This window comes from Puma concolor, chromosome A2 (genome assembly GCF_028749965.1).
Source record: "Puma concolor isolate L17-30 chromosome A2, mPumCon1.1.hap2, whole genome shotgun sequence".
NCBI lineage: Eukaryota > Metazoa > Chordata > Mammalia > Carnivora > Felidae > Puma > Puma concolor.
The window spans coordinates 155,088,039-155,111,019 of record NC_141668.1 but is presented as its reverse complement, the minus strand read 5'-3'; the positions used below and the strand labels follow the sequence as shown (position 1 = coordinate 155,111,019).

The following is a 22,981-nucleotide window of genomic DNA, read 5'->3' as shown; positions in this document are numbered from 1 at the left end:
CAGAAGTGGCCCAGAAGAAGGCCCGAAAGTGCTCTTCAGTCCACCCTGGTGATTAAGAACCCTACCGCTGACCCACCACGCGACCTCAGACAGGTTTTGTAGCTTCTCCGTAAAGTCAGGGAGACTTCATGAAGAGGTGGGTGGTGTGCTCTGGATGGAGCTGGCAGGAGGCCCTCCGGAGGAGGCCCCTGTCACTAGTCGGAGCTGCTTCTGTGTGGGGTGGATTCGGACTCTCCTGCTCCAAACAGCAGCGAGTGTGGCCACGACCCCCTCGCTGTGTTTACTCCCACACATATGTGCAGCGGCCCTGAATAAAGCAATGTGATCCACGACAGGAACACTGTCAAGGTTTTAAAGCATTTGGAGAAGAGACTCATTAGCTTCCACACCCCAATATACCTTCGTCCCAACCCCCTGAGGCCCCTCCAGCAGCTCCTCTGGGCTCCGTGGGCACCGTCCTGGATCACAGGACGGGATGGCGGGGTACCAGCAGAATGGCTTTCTATGCGGTGACCATCTCAGGGGTGGGAATGAGAGAGAGGGGCCTTCCACCGTCTTGGAGGGCATTGCTCAACAAGGCAGTCAGGAGGCCCAATTTTCATATGGCTCCTCTCGGGGTTCACTCGTGCTTGTTATACTATGCGGTTCCTGAAGCCTTCCCCCGCTGGGGATGCTGCCTGCACGTCAGTGGGAGCTCCCTCCCCAGCCTCCCAAGCCCCAGGGTGCTCTCTCTGGAAGCTGGGATGGTCCCTGATGCAAGAAACTAGGAGGCCCTGCAGGAGCATCTTGCCCTGCAGCGTGCCTGGAAAGGACCTGTTTCACCTAAGTGGATTCGCCAGATGACTGAGGCTTGCCTTAAACATCCACACCTGACAAAATGCTTTCCAAATCTGTCTTATTTATGCTGAGTGGCCCTTCAGAGGAAGAAGGGAAGCCTCAGCCGGAATGCCCAGTCGTGTGAGCTCACCTGTGTCACTGCCTCAGCCATTAGAGCCCATATTCCTGCCTTTGGGTCTCCTAAGCTTGTCCCCTCCCAGGTCCCCTGGGTCCTGCTGCTGGGTTCATCTTCCTGAGTCACAACTCTGGCCACAGCCCTCCCTGCTCAAACCCCATGACACCCCAGCAACCAACAGAACAGCCAAGGCGGCACCCTGGCCGCCAGGACCCAAGCAGCCTCTGGAGTCTTTTCTCCCCCTTCTCCTTCCTGAACACCACCCCCCACTCCCCCTGCAGCAGCCAGGTGTTCCCGGCATGAGCCATACCATCAGGCCCACAGTTGCCTCTGCCAGAAGCATCTCTGCTTTCTTTTTATTTTATTTGTTTTGTTCTTAAATGTTTACTTATTGTGAGAGAGAGTGTGCACATATGCGTAGGGGCAGAGAGGGAGAGAAAGAATCCCAAGCAGGCTCTGTGCTGTCAGCACAGAGCCCGATGTGGGACTTGAACCCACAAGCCATGAGAGCCTAATCCTGAACCAAAACCAAGAGCCAGCCACGTAACGAATTGAGCCACCCAGGCAACCCGCCTCTCTGCTTTCTGTACCACCAACCCTTTAAACCCAGCCAGCTCGGTGCCCACCTTCCTCACCCCACTTTCAGGAAAAGTACCTTTTCCTCTGAAGGATTCTTTCGTCCAGACCTCTCACATTACTCAGGGCCATGGCAAGGAACTCTGAGGCGTGAGGCCACGTATAAGTCACCTCTACCGAGCTGCTCTTCCCCGCCCCCCCCCCCCCCACACACACAGTATGTGCTCAATGCCCATCAGTTTGCACCAGCCTCATAACCACAGCCTGGAACCCTGTGGTGCTTCTAAGATTTTTCAGTGTGTAATTATGAAGAACAAGAAATCAGCTGCCCTAGATCCCAATTCACAGGAGCAGCACCGTGGGAAGCATGGTCCTTGCCCCCACAAAACCCACTTCACATAGACTCCCACGCTGCACCTGCTCCCTGCCTTGCCTCTTCCTCAACACAGCCTCTGCCCCTTGGTACTTGGTATTTGGATCCCGCAACAATTTTGGTTGATTCGGTCCCCGGATCTCTTCCCTCTTGACAATATCTATGGCCCAGTACGCCAGCTTAGCCAGCCCGGAGCCAGCCTTACCCAGCCCTGGAACCCACGAGAAGGGATTCCAACCAGGCCGCCTCAGCTATCTTTACGTACCGTCTCTTCTAACTGGGCGGCTTCTCCATAGATGTTTGTCAAGAGAACCATATTGCAATTTCCCCCTGCAGAAAGCAGGACACAGAAGGGCCATGAACCATGTGGGTATTCTGCCAAGAGATTCTTTTAAGGCTGGTGGGGGTCTGCTATGGGTTGAGAGTTTGTGTCCTGACAAAATTCCTATGTTGAAGTCCTATCCCCAAGTGTGATGGTATCTGGAGATGGGGCCTGGGGGAGGTGATCAGGTTTAGAGGAGGTCCTGAGTGCGGAGCCGCCATAATGGGATGAGTGCCCTTATATGAGAGAAAGAGAAAGACCAGAACTCTGTCTCTCTTTCTGGTCCCTTTCTCTTTTCTTTCTTGCTCTTTGCCGTGTGAAGGCACAGAAAGAAAGCAGCTGTGTATGAGCCAAAAAGAGCCCTCACCAGGAACCATCCATGCTGAACCTCGATCTGGGACTTCCAGCCTCCAGAGCTGTGAGGAATAAATGTCTATTGTTCAAGCACTCCAGACTGTGGCGTTTTGTTACAGCCACCTGAGCTGACTCAGACAGAGTCAGGAGGGACATGCCCAAGCATGTGTGAGACTGGAGGAGGGCAGAGAAGGGGAGAGGCCACTGGATGTACCTAAAAGAGGAGCTGGGGGAACAGCAGAGGAGAGATGGCACGGGGCAGGGGAGAGGGCTGTGGGCCAGGGCTTTGCTACTGGTGGCTCTCAACTAGTAATCAGACACCCAAGACCGTGCCATGAGGCGACACAAATATGACAAACACAACCCCTGTTCGTCTGTCAGGGAGGCTGTGGGGGAAGAGAAGGAGGCATGACAGAGACCCTCCACCTGGTCACCTTGAAGGCCGTGAAGGATTCTGCCAGGTTAGGGATGAGGGGAAGTGAGAAGGTAGTCCCAACAGAGGCCAAAGTTTAAGCAAAGCTTCTGAGGGAGCAGCACTGCATGCTGTGGGTGAAAGAGGGGACCATGCATGACTCTGCCTTTTCAGCTGTGTCTGGGATCACAGTGAAAAGGTTGCAGGGAAGTGCCAGCTGCCGGAAGGGAGCAATTCCATTACCACCAGCAGCAGCTAGACCCGGCCTGGCCCTCCTCCCTGTGCATGGACCTCGCCCTCACCTGCCCTTACCTAATGAGTCCTTGAGGGCGTGGGTAAGCTTGCACTGCCGGAAGGGGATGTGCTCCCGCTTCTGGTCCCCGAGGGCAATGATGGCCTGCTCCAGGAATGACAGCGACTTGTTGATGTAGGTGGCTTCCTTCAGGACTCGGCCCTCAGACTACAAACCAAAGGTCAATTCCACTTCACACCAAATGGGGAGGCTGCCTCACTGGGAACACTGTGGGTGGGTGGCCAGGCCGGAGCCTCCTTTCCAGAGCCAGCTCTTTTCTCAATATCATGGGATTGTATTCCATCACGGCCTAATACTAATACTCACAGGAATGCTCATGCAAATATTCATGGGAACGCTCACGGGAATATGAATACTTCTGTGAATATTCACATGAATTCTCACGTAAGAGTCACATCGATATGAATATGCACAGGAATGTTTGTGCAGACACTTGGGCAAATCATCCTGTGACTATCATACACATACAAACACTTAGCTGAATGCACATAGGAATTCTCACTGCATACTTGTGTGAATACTTATACTAATTCATGGCCAAGCCCATGAATAGCTGAGCTGAAATACTCATGGAAAGACTCATGTGGACACTCCTACTCATATGCAGAGAAATGTTACTACCAGCACCAAGCATTTTCTGAGTACTTATGGGGGGCTAGGCACCTGGCTAAGAATTTAGGGGCTGTCCTCTCATTTAATATTTACAAAAATCCTCTTAGGTAGGATGCAACTATGGTGCAGCTGTTTCCCCTCCACTAATTCCATCCCTCAAAGCTCCATGGGGTCATGCCCACATGCTCCACTGAGCCCAGCTCAGGGCTGGGCGCACAAATGCCCCATGAGGGACGTCCCATGTGCATAGGCACTGTGCAGGAAACAGGGCTGTGGCTTGAGAAGGGATGTCCTGCTCCCACTTACCCCAGACTTTCCCAGCCTTTCTGAGCCTGCTAGATCCACCAAGTTAATTTTGGAAGTGATGTACTTTTCGTCTGATAAGGTCCTCGAATGAGCCTACAAAACATCCAAACAGAGGTTAGATGTCACAGGGAGAAGCTTCTAGTCTGCAGCAGGTCCAGTGGGACTGGGCTGTGCCCCCCCCATCCCCCCATCACTGGGCTATTCAAGGAGCTCAGACCCACCTCCACATAGATGGTGAAAATGCAGTGCGACCTGGATGAGTTTTTATTCATTGTGTGGGAGGCTATAATCCTGTTGGTCTCTCCCTGAAGAGGAGAGGAAAAGTAGACAGCATTTTGAAGAATTAAAACAATAAAGCATTTGGGTTATTTTCAACTATTCTGACAGGTATACAAGTGATTTCATGTTACTGCAATCAGACCTTCCAGAGATATCTCATTTATACACTAGTAGAATGGGAGACCAATTGGAGTCCAGACCTAGACTTTCACCCTCTGCTAGGGATGTGTGAATTTGTAGAGCTTTCTGAAAAGCCAAGTAGCAATAAGAATGAAAAAGGCTTAAAAATATTCATGAATATTGACTAACAATTAACCTACATACCCAATGATTAGGTCTATCTGTACAATGGAATGTTATATAGCCAGGAAAATGTTGACAAATATTTTTTTAATAATAGAGAAATGCAGAATCCAAAATCATAACAAACTGACTTCAATGGCACATTAAAAGGATCATGTACCAGGGCACCTGGGTGGCTCAGTCAGTTAAATGTCTGACTCTTGATTTTAGTCATGATCTCACGGTTCGTGAGTTTGAGCCCTGCATCAGGCTGTGCGGTAACAGTGGGAAGCCTGCTTGGGATTCTCTCTCTCCCTCTCTCTGTCTGCTCCTCCCCTGCTCAATCTCTCTGTCTCTCTCTCAAAATAAATTTAAAAACATTAAAAAAAATTTTTTTTGCACATTTAATCCCATCTTGGCATCTGCTTCTCAGAAGGCACAGACTAACATATTTTTAAGGACTATTGAACTGGGGCGCCTGGGTGGCGCAGTCGGTTAAGCGTCCGACTTCAGCCAGGTCACGATCTCCCGGTCCGTGAGTTCGAGCCCCGCGTCGGGCTCTGGGCTGATGGCTCAGAGCCTGGAGCCTGTTTCCGATTCTGTGTCTCCCTCTCTCTCTGCCCCTCCCCCGTTCATGCTCTGTCTCTCTCTGTCCCAAAAATAAATAAACGTTGAAAAAAGGACTATTGAACAGACTGACATTGACTTCTCACTACTAATGGTGGAAACCATAACTTTGCAATGATCTCTTTAATATGGTAGAACAAAACAGGGGCGCCTGGGAGGCTCAGTTGGTTAAGCGTCCGACTTCAGCTCAGGTCATGATCTCACAGTTTTTGGGTTTGAGCCCCATGTCGGGCTTTGTGTGGACAGCCCAGAGCCTGGAGCCTGCTTCAAATTCTGTGTCTCCCTCTCTCTCTGCCCCTCCCCCACTCTCACTCTGTCTCTCTGTCTCTCAAAAATAAATAAACATTAAAAAAAATTTTTTTTAAATATGGTAGAACAAAACAAATGTGAAAATAGAATTTTATACCCAGCAAAAATATCTCTCAAGACTAAGGGTAAAATAAGGACATTTCAAAAAACAAGAAACTCTTTGTCACCAGCATGCTTACTATAAAGGATATACAACAGAAGAAAGAAAACAATCTCCAGTAGAAGGTGATGGAGAAAAGAAAGGAAAAGCAATGAGGGTGGTAAATATGAGGGTAAATGTAAAAGAATGTGTACTATATAAAACATTAATAATGATGCCCCTGCAGAGTCAAAAAACAAAAACATAAAAGACAAGGTAGCAATCCTAAGGTTCTTATAGAATGCAGGAGGAAGTAAAAGGTTTTCATGAACTTTAGATTTTTAGAGGTTTTATTTTTTTATTTATTAAAATTTTTTTAAATGTTTATTTATTTTTGAGAGAGAGAGACAGAGCATGAGCTGGGAGAGACAGAGAGAGAGGGAGATACAGAATCTGAAGCAGGCTCCAGGCTCTGAGCTATCAGCACAGAGCCCAATGCAGGGCTCAAACTCACAAAGTGTTAGATCATAACCTGAGCTGAAGTCAGATATTCAACCGACTGAGTCATCCAGGCGCACCACAGAGGTTTTATTTTTAAATATATATATGTTTATTTATTAATTTTGAGAGATAGCAAGCAGGGGAAGAGCAGAGAGAGAGGGAGAGACAGAGAGAATCCCAAGCAGTCTCTGAGCTGTTGGTGCAGAACCTGACATGGGGCTTGAACTCATGAGCAGTGAGATCATACATGACCTGAGCCGAAATCAAGAGTCGGACGCTTAAATGACTAAGCCACCAGGCACCCCTATTTTTTAATATTTTAACGTAATTATAACACAATTAAAATGATAATGTTATAGTAAAATATAATAAAAATTATGATAAAATGACACTTTATTTTGATCCACAGGAGTTTTGAAGAAATGTACAGGGAGGTCCCCTGTACTCTTCACTCAGTCTTTCCCTAAGATAATATCTTGCAAAACTATAGCACAATATCAAAACCAAGAAGCTGACTTTGGATAATCCACAGAGCTTATTCACATCTCACTAGTTAGATACACTCACTCGGGTGTGTATGTATTAACTAAATGTGCCAAGTTGTTATTTCTGGGTAAACGGAGAGAGTGAGAGAATATAAATATGAATGAACATACAACTTCTAAATTAGTAAAAGGGAAAACAAGTATAATAAAAAATATCCAATAAAAAAGGGGCAAAACATGGGTAAGGGGCATTAAGGAGGACACTTGTTGGGATGAGCACTGGGTGTTATATGTAGGGGATGAATCACTGGATTCTACTCCTGAAATCATTATTGCACTGGATGCTAACTAACTTGGATGTAAATTAAAAAAAATAAATTAATGAAATTAAATTAAATTAGGGGCAAAACGGGTAAGAAAAATAAATGTAGAACAAATGGAACAACGAGATAGCACATAATAACATGACAGATGTAAACCCCAATATATCAGTAATTACATTAAGTGCAAATGCAATGAAATGCTTCAGTTAAAAGATAAAGACTGTCAGACTCCCAAGACTGAATTATGATGAAAAGGAAAACCTAAACAGACCAATTTATGAATCAGTAATCAAAAACCTCTCAACAAATAAAAGTCCAAGGTCAGATGACTTAACTGGAGAATTCTACACGTGGATTAAAAAAAAAATTGGGGGGGTGGGCACCTGGGTGGCTCAGTCGGTTAAGCATCTGACTTTGGCTCAGGTCATGATCTCACCGTTCATGAGTTCGAGCCCCACATCAGGCTCTGCACTGACAGCACAGAGCCTGCTTGGGATTCTCTCTCTCCCTCTCTCTTTGCTCCTCCCCTGCTTGCTCACTCTCTCTCAAAATAAATAAATAAACTTAAAAAAAATAAAAAATTTTTAATGTTTTATTTATTTTTAAGAGAGAGGCAGAGTACGAGCAGGGGAGGGATAGAGGGAGGGAGACACAGAATCTGAAGCAGGTTCCAGGCTCTGAGCTGTCAGCACAGAGCCCATCGTGGGGCTCAAACCCACGAAAAGTGAGATCATGACCTGAGCTGAAGTCAGATGCCCAACTGACTGAGCCACCCAGGTGGCCCTCTACCTGTGGATTTTTTTTTTTTTAATTTTTTTTTTTCAACGTTTATTTATTTTTGGGACAGAGAGAGACAGAGCATGAATGGGGGAGGGGCAGAGAGAGAGGGAGACACAGAATCGCAAACAGGCTCCAGGCTCTGAGCCATCAGCCCAGAGCCTGACGCGGGGCTCGGACTCACGGAGCGCGAGATCGTGACCTGGCTGAAGTCGGACGCTTAACCGACTGCACCACCCAGGCGCCCCTACCTGTGGATTTTTAAAAGAAAATCCTCTTATGTGCTCTTTACACAAAAAGTCAAAACAAAAAATTTACATACATTCAATTAACCTAAAATCAAGAATTTTTGCTCATCAAATAACACATAAAGAGTGAAAAAAAAAAGCAAGCCATGGGAAATATAACATATTCACAATACATATAACTGAAAAAGGATTAGTTTTCAGAGTATATAAAGAATTCATGCAAACAAGACAAAGAAAAAAAAAGACATCTATAAAGAAGATAAAAAATATGGGAAGGGAAATCCAAACGGTCAATAAACATATGAAAAGGCCCTTCACTTCACTGGTAATTAGGGATAAGAAAACAAAGATCACAGTGGGAAAAACCACACACCAGCCAGATTGGTCAAAATTTTAAGGTCTTAAGGTCTAACCCACTGTGGGAGTATACCATTATGGGAAAGAGTTGGCATTGTCTAAGAAAGTTTAAGACACACTCAATGACCCATAACTGCAGTCCTTGGTTTTACCTAGAAAAATTCATGCTTATGTACACGAGGCAGACATACAAGAATGTTCCCAGTGGCATTGTATGAAATATCCCTCAAACTAGGAAAACCTACATGTCCATCAGAAGTAGAGTGGATAGGGGCACCGAGGCGGCTCAGTCGGCTCAGCATCTGACTCGATTTCAGCTCAGGTCATGATTCCAGGGTCGTGGGATCAAGCCCTGTGTTGGGCTCTGCATTGAGCATTGAACCTGCTTAAGATTTTCTCTCTTTCTCCCCCTACCCCCGCCCTTGCTCATGAGCACACTCACTCTCTCTAAAAGAAAAAAAAAGAAAAAGAAAAAAAAGAGAAAAGGAAAGAAACAGAGTGGATAACTAACTTGTAGTATATTCACCTAACACCCAATGTAATACAGTGATGACAATGAAAAATATATAGCAAGAACATAGATGAATTTCACATAAAAAGTAGATAAGAGGGAAAAGTAATCAGAATTCGTCCTACGTGATTCCTTTTATATAAAAGTTTTCAAAAAAATTAAATTATGCTGTTTGAGGAAACATACATGGTATGCTAGAAGTGGTAAAGCTATAAAGAAGACCAATGAAATGATTACAAGTCAGGAGAGTGGTTACTACTAAGGGTATGAATGAATACTTATTAATGGTAAAAACTCTTCCCAAACTTGGACATTCTTTAACCTTAAGCCACCAAAGCCCCACAGCAAATACCATTAGTCATGGTGAAATGTCAGGAGCAACAATGAGAATGCTCTATTGCTGGGGGCGCCTGGGTGGCTCAGTCAGTTGAGCGTCCGACTTCGGCTCAGGTCATGATCTCACAGTTCGTGAGTTTGAGCCCCGCATCCGACTCTGCGCTGACAGCTCAGAGCCTGGAGCCTGCTTTGGATTCTGTGCCTCCCTCTTGCTCTCTGCCCCTTCCCACTCACACTCCGTCTCTGCCTCTCAAAAAATAAAGAAATGTAATAAAAATTTTTTTTAAGAATGCTCTATTGCTGCCTCCTGGGATGCTCTTTCCTCCCTGTAGATCCAAGGGCTCCAGGTTTAAATCACCCTGAGGACTCCTATGTGACCTTTTTTAAAATATGTAAATGTTTATTCATTTTTGACTGGGAGGGGAGGGGGGAAGGGCAGAGAGAGAGGGGACAGAGGATCCGAAGCGGGCTCTGCATTGACAGCAGTGAGTTTGATGTGGGGCTCCAGCTCACGACTGTGAGATCATGACCTGAGCTGAAGTTGGCTGTTCAACCACTCAACCAACTGAGCCACCCAAGCGTTCCACCTATGTGACTTTTTAAATAAACTTTTATTGACATATAATTTAATAATTTTTTAACATGTTTGTTTGTTTATTTATTTTGAGAGAGAGACACACACAGAGAGATCAGAGGATCAGGGGAGGGGCAGAGAGAGAGGGAGACAGAGAATCCCAAGCAGGCTCTGCACAGTCAGTGTGGAACCCTATGCGGGGCTCAACCTCACAAACAGTGAGATCGTGACCTGAGTTGAAATCAAGAGTCGGAGGCTTAATCAAGTCACACAGGTGCCTCTATTGACATATAACTTACATGGCATAAAATTCTGTTTTAAGTATACAGTTTGTGATTTTTTAAAGGAAATTTAGAGCTGTGCAACCATCACCACAATCCTGTTTTAGAAATGTTACATCACCCAAAAAGTTCCCTGGGCTCATCTGTAGCCATTTCCCACCCCCTCCTCCCAGCTAATCTACTTGTATCTCTAAAGATGTGGCTACTGGGAACATTTCAAATGAATGGAACCAAACAGGATGTGATCTTCTGTATTTCTTTTACTTAGCATTTTTTTGAGATTCATCTATGTTGTAGCATGCATATATCAGTACTCCATTTCTTTTATTGTTAAATAGTTTTTCATCATTTTATTTACCCATTCACCAGGTGATAGAATTTTGGTTATTTCCAGTCTCTGACTCTTTTGAATAATTCTGCTATAATATTTGCCTACAAGCCTTTGTGTGAACATATGCTTTCATTTCTCTTGGAAAAATACCTAGGATATTTGCTAAGTTCTATGATAAAATTAATTAACTTTTTAGGATACTGCCAATATGGCCACACCATTTTATATTTCATCAGTGAGGTATAAGAGTTCCAATGTATATGACTTAAAAAAAATTTTTTTAATGTTTATTTACTTTTGAGAGAGAGACAGAGACAGAACACAGTGGGGGAGGGGCAGAAAAAGGAGACACAGAATCCAAAGCAGCTCCAGGCTGTAAGCTGTCAGCAAAGAGCCCAACGTGGGGCTCAAACCCACGAACTGTGAGTTCATGACCTGAGCCGGAGTCAGAGGCTTAACTGACTGAGCCACCCAGGTGCCCCCTATATGACTTTTAAAAGAATAACATATGCTGAGGAATTTATAGATTTATAAGAGCTTTTATATACTAAGAATGTTAATTCTTTTTTTTCTATACCACAAATGCCATGTTTCACATTAACTGAAAAAGACAATTGCAACTATGTTAATTTTTGTTCCTGTATTTTTTCATTACTATCTGAACTTGCTAAATGAGCATATATTAACATTTATTCTGGTTATCAAAGTAAGTAAAAAAAACTAAGGAGGGAGGGAGAAAAGAAAAAAAAGAACAAAGGAAGAGAGAGAAGGAAGGAGAAAGGGAGGGAGGGAGGGAGAGAGGAAGGAAGGAAGGAAGGAAGGAAGGAAGGAAGGAAGGAAGGAAGGACGGGCAGAAGGAATCCTTAGACTTGGTCATCTCACCTCAAAAAGGAGGCTGAATGCATCCTCCTCCTGACTTGTAAGATGGACTGACAAGCCCTTAATGAAGACCCCTTGAGGGTTTTCCACGATGGTCATTGGTGTGACTGATGGTCCGACATAGGGCAGAGTGGACAGGAGATCAAACAGACTCTCATTGTAAATTTCCAGGTAGGAAACACGCACAGTGATGGCATGTGTGGGGCGTTCTTCAATCATCCTAAAAACCTACATGGAATATCGGACAGTAGTCACCAAGAGCAAAACTCCAATGACCAACCAGTGTTAGGAGAGTTCTTACCTCAGCAGGAAACATCAAGAAGTACAATTAAAAAAAAAAATCTGTCCTAAAAGAATTTACAAAGTCTAGCTGGCATAATGGTCATCATCATCAACAATTACTATTAATAGTTCATTGAGTGGCACTTATTATCATCTTGTAGAGTTTTTTTTTTTTTAATGTTTTTATTTATTTTTGAGAGAGAGACAGAGTGTGAGCAGGGGAGGAGCAGACAGAGAGAGGGAGATACAGAATCTGAAGAAGGCTCCAGGCTCTGAGTTGTCAGTACAGAGCCGACACGGGGCTCGAACCCACAAACCGTGAGATCATGACCTGAGCTGAAGTCGGACGTTTAACTGACTGAGCCACCCAGGTGCCCCACATCTTGTAGAATTTTGAAGACTGACTTAACAGATTGTACAGCCATGATGAATGGAAAGGACTCTGGAGTGAAGATCCCTCATTTTATGGAGTCTCACCATATATAAGCCTCTTACACATCCATTATTTAATCCTATTCTTACAACTCCCCTGTGATTGAAGAAGGATAGGGGCAATGCCCATCTGGGGAAAGGCCCATGCAATGAAATTATTTGTCTGTGGCCTCAGCTAGTAAGAGAAGAAGCCAAGCCAAAACTCAGCCTTCCCAACTAATAACTTCCAAATACCCTTCCTGGTACTTCTGAGCAGGTGGTGACTTTGGACTGGTCTTTTCCCCTCTCTGGACCTTAACTTTCTTAGTTGCCACATGAAGGGAGGGGTTGGGCTGGATGATCCCTGAGGCCCCCACCTTGCTCTAACAGTCGAGGGTAGTGCTATCCAACACGGTAGACACTAGCCACAGGTGGCTGCTGAACACCTGAAATGTGGCTGATGCAAATAAGGAATGGGATTTTAAATTTTACCTGATCATAATTAATTTGAATTGAAAGTTAAAACTAGCTGCTAAAGGGGCACCTGGGTGGCTCAGTCAGTTGAACATCTGACTCTCGATTTTGGCTCAGGTCATGATCTCACGGTTGTGGGATTGAGTCCCACGTCAGGCTCTGAGCTGACAGCAAGGAGCCTTTTTGGGATTCTCTCTCTCCCTCTCCCTCTGCCCTTCCCCCAGCATGTGTATGCGCATGCGTGCGCGCGCGCGCACACTCTCTCTCTCTCTCTCTCTCTCTCTCTCAAAATAAATAAATAAACTTTAAAAAATGGCCACTAAGTTCAGTTACTGGTAAACTTTTCAGAATGTTGGGAACAACTTGAGTTTATAAATCTACTTTTTCAACTGTAAATTTTATGAAATCTAAATGCAGATTGAGTATTCCTGGTAAGTACTTAGTGTCTAAATTGAAATGGACCATAAGTGTAAAATACACACTGCATAGACTTAGTGTGAGAAAAATAATGTAAAATATTTCAAGAATTTTTATATTGATTATATGTGGAAATTATATTTTGGATATACTCAGTTACATAAAATATATTATTAAAATCAATTTCACCTGGGGGCGCCTGGGTGGCGCAGTCGGTTAAGCGCCCGACTTCAGCCAGGTCACGATCTCGCGGTCCGTGAGTTCGAGCCCCGTGTCGGGCTCTGGGCTGATGGCTCAGAGCCTGGAGCCTGTTTCCGATTCTGTGTCTCCCTCTCTCTCTGCCCCTCCCTCGTTCATGCTCTGTCTCTCTCTGTCCCAAAAATAAATAAAAAACGTTGAAAAAATAAAAATTAAAAAAAAAAATAAAAAAAAATCAATTTCACCTGTTTTACTTAAAAAAAATTTTTTTTTAATGTTTACTTATTTTTGAGAGAGAGAAAGAGAGACAGAGTGTGAGCCGGGGAGGGGCAGAGAGAGAGGGAGAGACAGAATCCGAAGCAGGCTCCAGGCTCTGAGCTGTCAGCACACAGCCTGATGTGGGGCCTGAACTCACAAACTGTGAGATCATGACCTGAGCCAAAGTCGGGCATCCAACCGAGTCACCCCGGCGCCCCTTCCTGTTTTACTTTTTAAACTGTGGTTACTAGAAAACTCAAAATTGCATGTGTGACTTACACCGTGTCTCTACTAGGCAGTGCTGGGCTCGACTACTGAAGTCTAAGATACCGAGATACTAAAGCTTGGACAGTGGGATGTGAAGGCTACTGCTTCATAAATTAGAGCATGGATGCTTTATACACTAGACGGTCATCTATGTTTTTTATAGGACAGGGCTATAAAACCTCAAGATGCTTTTGGGGAAAGGCCCTTTGCCTCCTACCTTCCAACAGAAGGTCCTCACAGAACTCCAAAGGAAGGCCCTTGTGTACTGTCTTCAGTCATACTTCCCAGACCCCCAGGACTCACTCGATCCTGAAAGTTCATGTTGGGCCCCGCTTCTTCCCTTTGTTCTTTCTGGGGCTGTGGCAGTGGAAGAAGCCAGAGCAGGCCAGGGAGGAAGCTTTGCAAGAGGCCATATCCCCCTCATTAAAATGAGGCAGGAACATGATTAGGACTTCCAAATCCTCAATTACAGGTTCACAGACCATCACAGCAGCAAGAAGTTGGTTGGCACGTCCAACTCCCTCTTTTGCAATGAGGAAATAGGTTCCTCATGGGCTTGGGTCAGACCCTGAAACTTGAAGTCCCAGTTTCCTAGTTTCCTGAGGCCTCTGCACCACCCTGCCCCCCACCCCCCACCTGCCACCATGTGTATCCTGTCTCTAGTAGCAGGCCTCGGGTTAGCAGCAGGTGTGGTAGAAAGGGGACCTGTGTGGTACCCTGCCTGTGGGCCCACTCTCTACCTGCTGTAGGGCACGAGGAAGGATCCCCCGGTGCTTGTAATTCTCAGTTGTCCCTGTCATGGTATATGTCTTGCCGGCTCCCGTCTGCCCATAACACATGATGGTACCTGCAAACATTTGGAAGCATGTCTTGGTGATGTCCAGGAAAATAGCTCCAAGGATAGCTCTCCTATCCCCCAGCATGCCTGGTGCCAGCCTGGACCCTGGCGCGAAGGTGGCCATCAGGAGCAGCCAGGACAGGAGGGATTCCTGCCTTGGGGGGCAGGGTGAGTGGGCAAGGAAACAGGACATAAATGGTCAAAACACAGACTGCAGCTCTGAATGTGTGGCCCAGGTAGTGTTCTACTGATCCCTCTGCCAAGAGATCAGACCCTAGGGCTGCTGAGCAGAGTGGGGAATCCCAGGGAACAGAGGAACTGGGAATTTTTCTAGACAGGTGGGGAGGGAGATAGAACATTGAACTCCAGCCCTTCTTTAGCAAGGCCATGAACTGTCAAGAGTCTCGGGGTAGGCCTCCCAGGGGCTGGCCAGGCAGGAGACAAGGAGAGCTTTCAAAATCCCCAGGAAGAGATGGGAGTGGGAAGAGAATTTCCTGTTGATGGTGAGGATTCTTTGTAGACTGCAAGTTCCCACAGGATCAAACAGGGCTACTAGTTGGCCCCAAGCCACTTCCAAACACAGACCATGACAGGTCCTGATCTGGTCCCACAGCCCTCTCTGGAAAGACTTCCACTTGCACCTCTCACATCTCTTAGGTCTACTGTCACCACCAGGCTCTGGGACACGAACCACACTGTCACCCTGGACTCCGGTTCCCATCTGCTCTTTCTCCTGGCTTGGCCAACCTGAGCCAGACCCCATCCCAAATGCCGCTTCCGGACAACACTGGGCCATGGAAATCAGCATTTGCCGTCACCACACCAATGCTCTAGTTCCTGGGATTGGTAGGTTTTGCACACGGGGCTCAAACTCAGCATGTGAGCTGAGGTCAGAAACAGTGCCTACTAGCACAGATGTGCAGGAAGGAGTCACTTCAGCTGGGACTCAGAGCCCACTTGTAATTCTATAGCAGCCAGGGCCCAAGACTCTTAACTTCCTTGGCCTTCTTGGTTCCTCTGTCTCTACCTCCTCAGGGCCATATCCCCTCAGGATTAATAAGGACCACGTCTATGTTTCACAAGTGGGATACATTACAATGTTTAGTTATCAACACTAAACAGACTTTAAAAGAGACTTTTAAACAGAAGACCTAAAACTTGCAGACAGGGGACATTCTAGTCACATGGGCAAAGTTTACAAACTGTGATAGATTCTTTCTACAGATTTTCAAATCTTAAGATTTTAAAGCAATCTTAGACCACACTAGTTTATAAAAATCTCCCAATAAAGCTGCTTTCCATTTGTTAAGAAAATCAAACTCTACTCCATTTTTTCATGCTATATGTAAATAACTCTATGCTAAAATAGGAAGAGTAGATTTATTTTGCTGGTAAAATGAATGGAAATAACTCCTGGCAGGTAGTCAAGAGAGAAGTATTTGGACTCCAACAAATTCATAAGGCCATTATCTTCAAACTAGTATTTGAGAGATTTGAAACAGGATAATAGTTCAATCCCCATGACCTATAGAGAGCCACAGTCACTTAGTCTTCCCAGGAAAATAGGACCCCAGGAGTTTGGATCAAGTCATGCCCACAATACCACCAAGCAAATAATAAGTTTTCTACTATAAGAATATGAGATAGACACATAAACAAAAGTTAGCACAAGAGGTTATATTTTATTTTATTCACCATAAAATACTTGCACCTCTTCCTCCAGGAAGGGTTCTGCAGGTTCTTACAGTCAATTAATAACAGTCAATTAACTAAATTACCATTGTATCCGTCGAGAGCCTGAGCAACCACGTCCTTTGCGACCGTCTCATAAACCAAGTCCTGGGAGGCATTGTGGAGAACTCCATCCAGCTTGAACGACCAGTCTGTCTGCTGGTTATTGACAACCCCTCTCCGAGTATCTTTTTTTAAGTGAATATCAATGCTCTAGAAAAAGAGAGAGAGAGCACGAGAGAGAGAGAGAGAGAGAGTTAGCCAGCTAGTTAGGTATTAGGAAACTGGTATGAAAAACTCACTGATAGCTGAGGCCTGACCTGGAGAAAATAAAAGGAAGCAAACTTTAGGAAGAACAGGGATTCTCACACATGGGCTGATATTCAGATGATTTCTTTGGGATGGGAGAGGAGAAGGGAGGCCACACCACCTTTACGGTGGAAGGATCAGGAGACTGGAGCACTTACTGGTTTCAGGCCTTGTCACCCTAGGTTACAGGGTGCTGTTTGTCTTGATTCCCGCATCTATGATACGAGGTCAAGCACATTTATCATGTTTTTTATTAAACAAGCTTTAGACACATTTAATAAGCACAGGGAGGCCTTGACTTAGGCCAGAGAGAAGACTGGGCTTGGTGACAGAGGCCTGGGCTCGAGCCACATCTTTTACATGCTACGGAGCATTGTGAGGAATGATGAATTAATAACCACAGAAATGGCTCTTGGCTTCTCAGACAGTTCCTCACTGGTATTATAGCAAATCAAGGGTGTCTACCACTTGTAATTAGCATATCTTCAGGTGCAAAGATTTCATTTTTTTTTTTTTTTTTAGATGCAAAGATTCCTAAAAACATTTTTAGACTTTTAGATCTCTTCATAGCAAGCCACTAAGGCAACAGCTGGTTTAGGAACATATTGGGTTAGGTCAAGGGGAGATTCCAATCTTCACCGTGGGGCCTTCTGATGTAAAGAGACTCTTGTTGGAATTTTACACTGGCTGCCCTAATCCAGGAGCCAACACACAGCCACATGCAAAACAAGTAAGATCAAGCAAGAGGAGGGGCTTTGTCCATTCACACATGAAATGCTCTGTGTTTCTGTGCTCACTGAGACCATGTCCTGCAGGATTTGCTGCACATGAGCTTCTCTCTGACTGTCAAGACTTTCAAAGCTTGGGCAGTTTGCTCTCGGATTCTTCCCTTAAAGAATGTCTTCATGCTGCCCATGTAGGTTCACAGATGTTTGCTCAATGAAAACACAGAACTCTCTCAACCTGTCCTAAGCCTGTCATGGGCTTCAGAAAGGTTGTCAGGACAGTGGTCGGGACACAGGGATGGATACATCTTTCCAGTTCTTTCGAAAAGAGTTTCTCCCACTGGTTTGGTAAGTTGAACAGTTATCAACTTAAGACATCTTACTTGACCCCCTCCCTGAGGGATCACGTAACAGCAGATCTGATCCCCACAGAGTTTTATGAGTGTGGCCAAATGTCAGCTTTTCTGTGTCAGACACAAGGATGAAGGCAAACTTATTAACCACAAATACAATTAAAAGTGGGAGCTTCGGGGCACCTGGGTGGCTCAGTCGGTCAAGTGCCTGACTTCGGCTCAGGTCACGATCTCACGGTTCGTGAGTTCGAGCCTCACGTCGGGCTCTGTGCTGACAGCTCGGAGCCTGGAGCCTGCTTCGGATTCTGTGTCTCCCTCTCTCTCTGCTCCTCCCCTGCTCACGTTCTGTCTCAATCTCTCTCTCAAAAAAAATAAACATTAAAAAAAATTAAAACAAAAACAAGTGGGAGCTTCGGGAGTTTCCTTATCAAAAGTGACTCAAGGGGAGTGGTTTGGACTTGTTGGAAGTCTGGACTCCATCTGAACTTTTATCAATTCTGTCTTGGTCCTTAAAGGCTGTTTGGAAACAGGGTCCCACCGCAGCAAGGTGGGACAGAGAGGACCAAGCTGGTGAAAGCAAGCACATCCCACTTACTTTGTTGTCATCTCCGTATTTGATCATTTCGTGAGCAAAGTCATCGGTGGGTTTGACACGGACAAAGGTATGAACTTTTTTCCTAGTACCCATTCTAGCTAAAAAGAAGAAAACAGTGCAGCTTTCAGTAGTTATCATCAAGTGGCAACGCAGTAAGAAGATCAGAATGGAGTGACTGACACTCGGTCTGTGTTCTTCTGTCCCAAAGGGACCCAGTCTTCCTTCTCACCCCTTCGAGTGTCAGTGCTCTACCCACGGGACCTGCTGTTCAACAAGTACAGGCGCTTCCTACTTTACAGGCTGCCTCACCATTTTCCACCATGGCCCCCTAAGAGACAGAAACACGAAGCAAGAACGCTCCCTTTAGTGGCCTAATCTTAGACGTGTTTCCTAAAAATGGTCTGTACCTAAAAATGTCCGCTTATGCTTTGCCTCATTCATTATGCTTTCATCTAAAATACTTACTATGAAATGCATTTAAACTTAATTTTCTTGTCTTCACGAACATATGTTATTTCAGATGCAGCAGCCCCTCCTTTACCTCCGTTTGACCAGCTTAGATCAGAAAATGATTCTCTAGAAGTGTATTTAATCTAGTCCACGATCAGATACTCTTTCTTTTCTGACAGTCCATTGAAAAAAAATCAAACAGCCCTCTACCTCCTCGTCTTCTCGTCAACCTAACTAGAGTTTCATCATTTTCTTTCAGGTAGATCCACTTAATCTGTATTCCTTTATTTATACTACCACAAATAATTACCGTGTATAACAAAATGTCAAAATAAATGCTTGGTGTGGCTTCATGGAATAGGATGTAAGCATATAGATGTATGTGTTTAGGGAGGGAGATTTAGGTAAATGACCTTCCTACTATGTAGAGCTGTCCTATAATGGAAAAGACTCAAGCAAGGTCAAGATGCCAGCTAGCAGAGATGCTACCAAAGGGACCGTTGCACTGAGGGGAGAGTTAATTAATTTCTAAGATCCTGTCCAACTGAAGTATTTTATTAAAATTTAAAAAAATTGATTGCACAATCAAATGATAACCAAGAAATCTCGTATTTTATTGGCTATTAGTCTCATTGGTGAAATCACACTAGGCCCTTTCCTGAGAGTGCCTGTGTAAAAATATTTAATACTAATCAGACAGTAAATTTTGGTTCCAACATTGACATAGAGTGGAAAAGCAAAGAGGGTTATTAAACAGAAGTAACAATTGTGCTATTTTTATTGCTTTAAAGGGGAACTTAAAACTTAGTTCTTCAAAAAATAAAAATAAAAAACAAAACTTAGTTCTTTAGGTGCCTCTTATACCCTGATGACAAAGGATTAAATATTGAGAGAAAATGTCAAAAGCTCTAAGGAAAGCTAAGGAAAAATCAACCTGTAATCATCATCAATACATTTAACCTAGTTAAGTAATACCACTAAACAAGATGAAAGTCTATGAAAATATACTAAACTTCGTTATTTGAAACTATTAGAGAAATTAACATAATACAATTTTAATTTGTTCAAAGGGGAAACATTTCTAATTTTACATAAACGTTTTCCTAATATCAACCTAATATTTTTTCTTTCCTTCTTTTTCAAATGATGTGAACAGTATCATCAAGTGGTCTATGGTCATGCAGTCTGAACATTGGGCTCTCACATTTCAATAATTTCACTTTTACGGAACTATGAATATACAGAAAGAATGTTAAAAACTCATTTAGCGTTAATGTTCCAAATGTACCAAACACATTTGGAATAGGGACAAGGCCTGAGGGTCAGGATGTATGCTGCTTGGTACACTTCTCTTCTGACCTTCCTATTGGGGTTGAACCAGTTCAATAAGAGATGAGGCATTTGGTGCTAAAATAACTTGCATCTTCATAGGGCAGGAAAGAGGAGTTAAGGCCAAAGAAATCACCTGTATGCTTTTGTAAACAACAACAACAACAACAACAACCAGCAAAGGAATTTGTTGAATTTAGGAAGAGTTAGGGAAACATGAGAAATAGGGAGCTGATTCAATTTCATATTCAAATTGGAAAAGAGCAATAACACAGCTATTAAGGAAAAATAGCTTGCTTGAACTATTGCAAAGCACTCTAATAAACTGCTATGATGCTTAATATTTTTAAAAAACGAAATGTTAAGACCTGTACTGTAAAGAAAAAAATCATGCATGACAGGGATTTCTTCTCTGAAATACAGTTAATTATTTCACTTTTTAAAAAAAAAGCACTTTAAGGGGCATCTGGGTGGCTCAGTCAGTTAAGCGGCCAACTTCAGCTCAGGTCATGATCTCATGGTTCGTGGGTTTGAGCCCCGCATTGGGCTCTGAGCTGACAGCTGGAGCCTGGAGCTTGCATTGGATTCTCTGTCTCCCTCTCTCTCTCCCCGTCCCCTGCTCATGCTCTGTCTCTCATTCTCTCAATAAATAAATATTAAAAAAAAAAAATTAAAGCACATTAAATAAAGAATATTAACATTTTCCCTATATTATCTAAAACAGGCTCACTGAATGTTACCTGATAGATTTTGAGGATATTAAACATATTTCTAGACACAACTTGCAATGACCGGTAGATTTCCTATTACAATTATATTAACTATCATCAGTGGCGTGAAATATCTCTATAGAAGTAAATTAAATAGAGACAGGTCCTGCCCTTTCAGTCTACAGTTTCAATGATGTAGACAAACGAAACTCTAACCCCTGTTACAAGCCCTTCAGATGTAAAATCAAATAAGCAAACATGACACTTTCACATCTGCCAACTGTAGAACCGTGTGTCCGCTTGCTACATTCCTCAAGTAATTAGTTCATGGAAGTCTTTTCCCAGCCACTATGGGACCACTCAGACCTTTCAATTTTTAGAAAACGAAGCTGAAAAGTATTCAGGTGATCAAGGATGATGGCTTATCCAATTTCAGTCCTAAAATTTTTGTCTACAACATTGAGGTCGAGCTATAAAGAGCCACAAATAGCTTGAAGGTCAATAGCTCTGGGTCTGAGGACCCAGCCTCCTGGCCAGGGTGCCCTCTGAAAGGAACCAACCTAGGTGGCAGGTGCCCAGGCCTCCCTCCTGGAAGCCTCCACCCACCAAGCACAGGAACAGCACGGACAACCTGAGCATCGCCCTCCCCTCAGAGTGGGGCCTGTAATTTGCCAACATGCACATGCACATGCAGCTCCCCTATCCTCCCCAGACCCTCCCCGTGCTCACATCCATAGCTTCAAGAATGCCAGGAGTCATACCCACCTAAGACAAGCTTTCTCTAAGATTTTTTTTTTTAATTTTAAAGTACTCTCTGTACCCAATGTGGGGCTCGAACTCACAACCCCAAGATCAAGAGCTGCATGTTCTACCCACTGAGCCAGCCAGGCGCTCTGCAAGCTTTTTCTATTAACTTAACTCCTCCTATAAGGCTCCTACTCAGCAGCCCCTCAACACCCAGACATTCAGAGACCCCATGCCATCTTGCACTTACTGAAATAACGCTTGTTACCATTCTTACGCCGCATCATTTGAGTGGGTTTCCGCTCCCAAATTAAATTACAAGTTGCTTGTGGGACAGAACTGTGCTTTCTCTCTTTTGAATCCCCCCTCAATGTCCAGAACAGTGCCCAGCACAGAACAGGTACTCAAGAAATGGTGGTTGGTAGTGATGGTCATGGCTGGAAGTCAGAGGGTGGCTGGCTGAATCTCCACATGTGGGTCCATCTTCGGTCACTACTGAGAGAGTCCCAAGGGGCATATGTCACTTCCCTCCCACACCACATCCAACCCCTGAGCCCACAGCCCTTCCAGAAGGGCTTAGCTTCCAGGCACCACTTACAACAAGCCATATTCAGCCCCTCACCATGCCCTCTCTTTTAGCAGGGGTTTCCTCCCTCAGGATCTTATGGGGAATGCTTCTCTCTCATGGGCACCACCCTTAGATATTTCTGGTGTAAATAAATGAATCTCGGAGTGGCCACCAGCAGATCTCCCTGAAGGTTCGTGGTTTCCTTATTCGTTTTAGTGGTGGGAATGAACAGAATTTGCTACCAAGCGTTTCTGAAAGCTGGATTAAAGAAGAGGAAGCGTCGGCACCAGGTGAATCCCTACCTTCCAGCGCTCCTGCCCAGACCAGACGCTCTCATATGGAACCCTCATCGTTTTAAAGCGGCAGCAGCACCTGAACCCCGAAACAACAGGGTCCAAACGCACCCGGCCCTAGGCTAAACCAAAGGCTCGATTCCCGACAGACCTGGTCTTCTCCTTTTTCCTCACCCAACATACCGGACCCCTGTGTGGAGTGTGGGAGGCAGTGGAACTTGGGACCATTCTTGTCCCTCTTTGGAGCGGCTTCCTCATCCATAAAGCGAAGGGCTCTACCTAGCGATCCCGAAGCCCCCTCCAGTTCGAAAACTGCCGCGTATGAAAGGGTCCAGCAGACCTCTGGTCCCCCACCTCACGCCCTCTCAACCTCGGCAGAGACGCAGAGGTCTCGTGGGGCCAGGGAACGTTAGATCCGAAGACCCTAAACTGCACCCAGCCTGAAAGAGCCCCCACGATGCCGCGCCCTCTCCTCCGCTCGGGTTTCACAAATCAGCGAGCCAAGCTGGGGGATTCCCGGGTAGGGCAGTGTTCGGATCCCAGCCGCTGCCCACCGCCTGGGCGTATACCCCCTCTCGGGCCACCCTTCTCCCCATCCGTGCGGCGCGTGGTCGCTGCTCACCGCTCCCG

The 22,981-nt window shown here is 45.0% G+C and overlaps 1 protein-coding gene and 1 long non-coding RNA gene across 3 annotated transcripts in view; one reads left to right on the top strand and one right to left on the bottom strand.

Moving 5' to 3' along the window:
- The window catches only part of LOC147583620 (uncharacterized), an 83,141-nt gene extending 80,471 nt beyond the window's left edge, over nt 1–2,670 (top strand). Inside the window, exon 6 of the long non-coding RNA XR_015248408.1 lies at nt 2,546–2,670. This is a non-coding gene — a long non-coding RNA (uncharacterized LOC147583620). The remainder of the gene's footprint in view (nt 1–2,545) is intronic.
- LOC147583619 (kinesin-like protein KIF9) lies at nt 1,318–22,961 on the bottom strand. 2 transcript variants are annotated; one of them, XM_086698377.1, is made up of 9 exons: nt 22,535–22,950; nt 18,258–18,355; nt 16,323–16,488; nt 14,447–14,553; nt 11,403–11,627; nt 4,442–4,525; nt 4,221–4,313; nt 3,302–3,449; nt 1,318–2,231 (listed from the first exon to the last, which is right to left on the bottom strand). In XM_086698377.1, the coding sequence occupies exons 1-9, from the start codon at nt 22,611–22,613 to the stop codon at nt 2,149–2,151; spliced, it is 1,083 nt and encodes a 360-aa protein (XP_086554503.1). In that variant the 5' UTR covers nt 22,614–22,950; the 3' UTR covers nt 1,318–2,148. The 2 variants fall into 2 exon arrangements, with proteins under 2 accessions (XP_086554503.1, XP_086554504.1); XM_086698378.1 differs by lacking the exons at nt 1,318–2,231; nt 3,302–3,449; nt 4,221–4,313; ... (1 more) ...; nt 11,403–11,627; nt 14,447–14,553 and having other exon boundaries at nt 16,207–16,488; nt 22,535–22,961.
- Between the last annotated feature and the right edge of the window lie 20 nt (nt 22,962–22,981).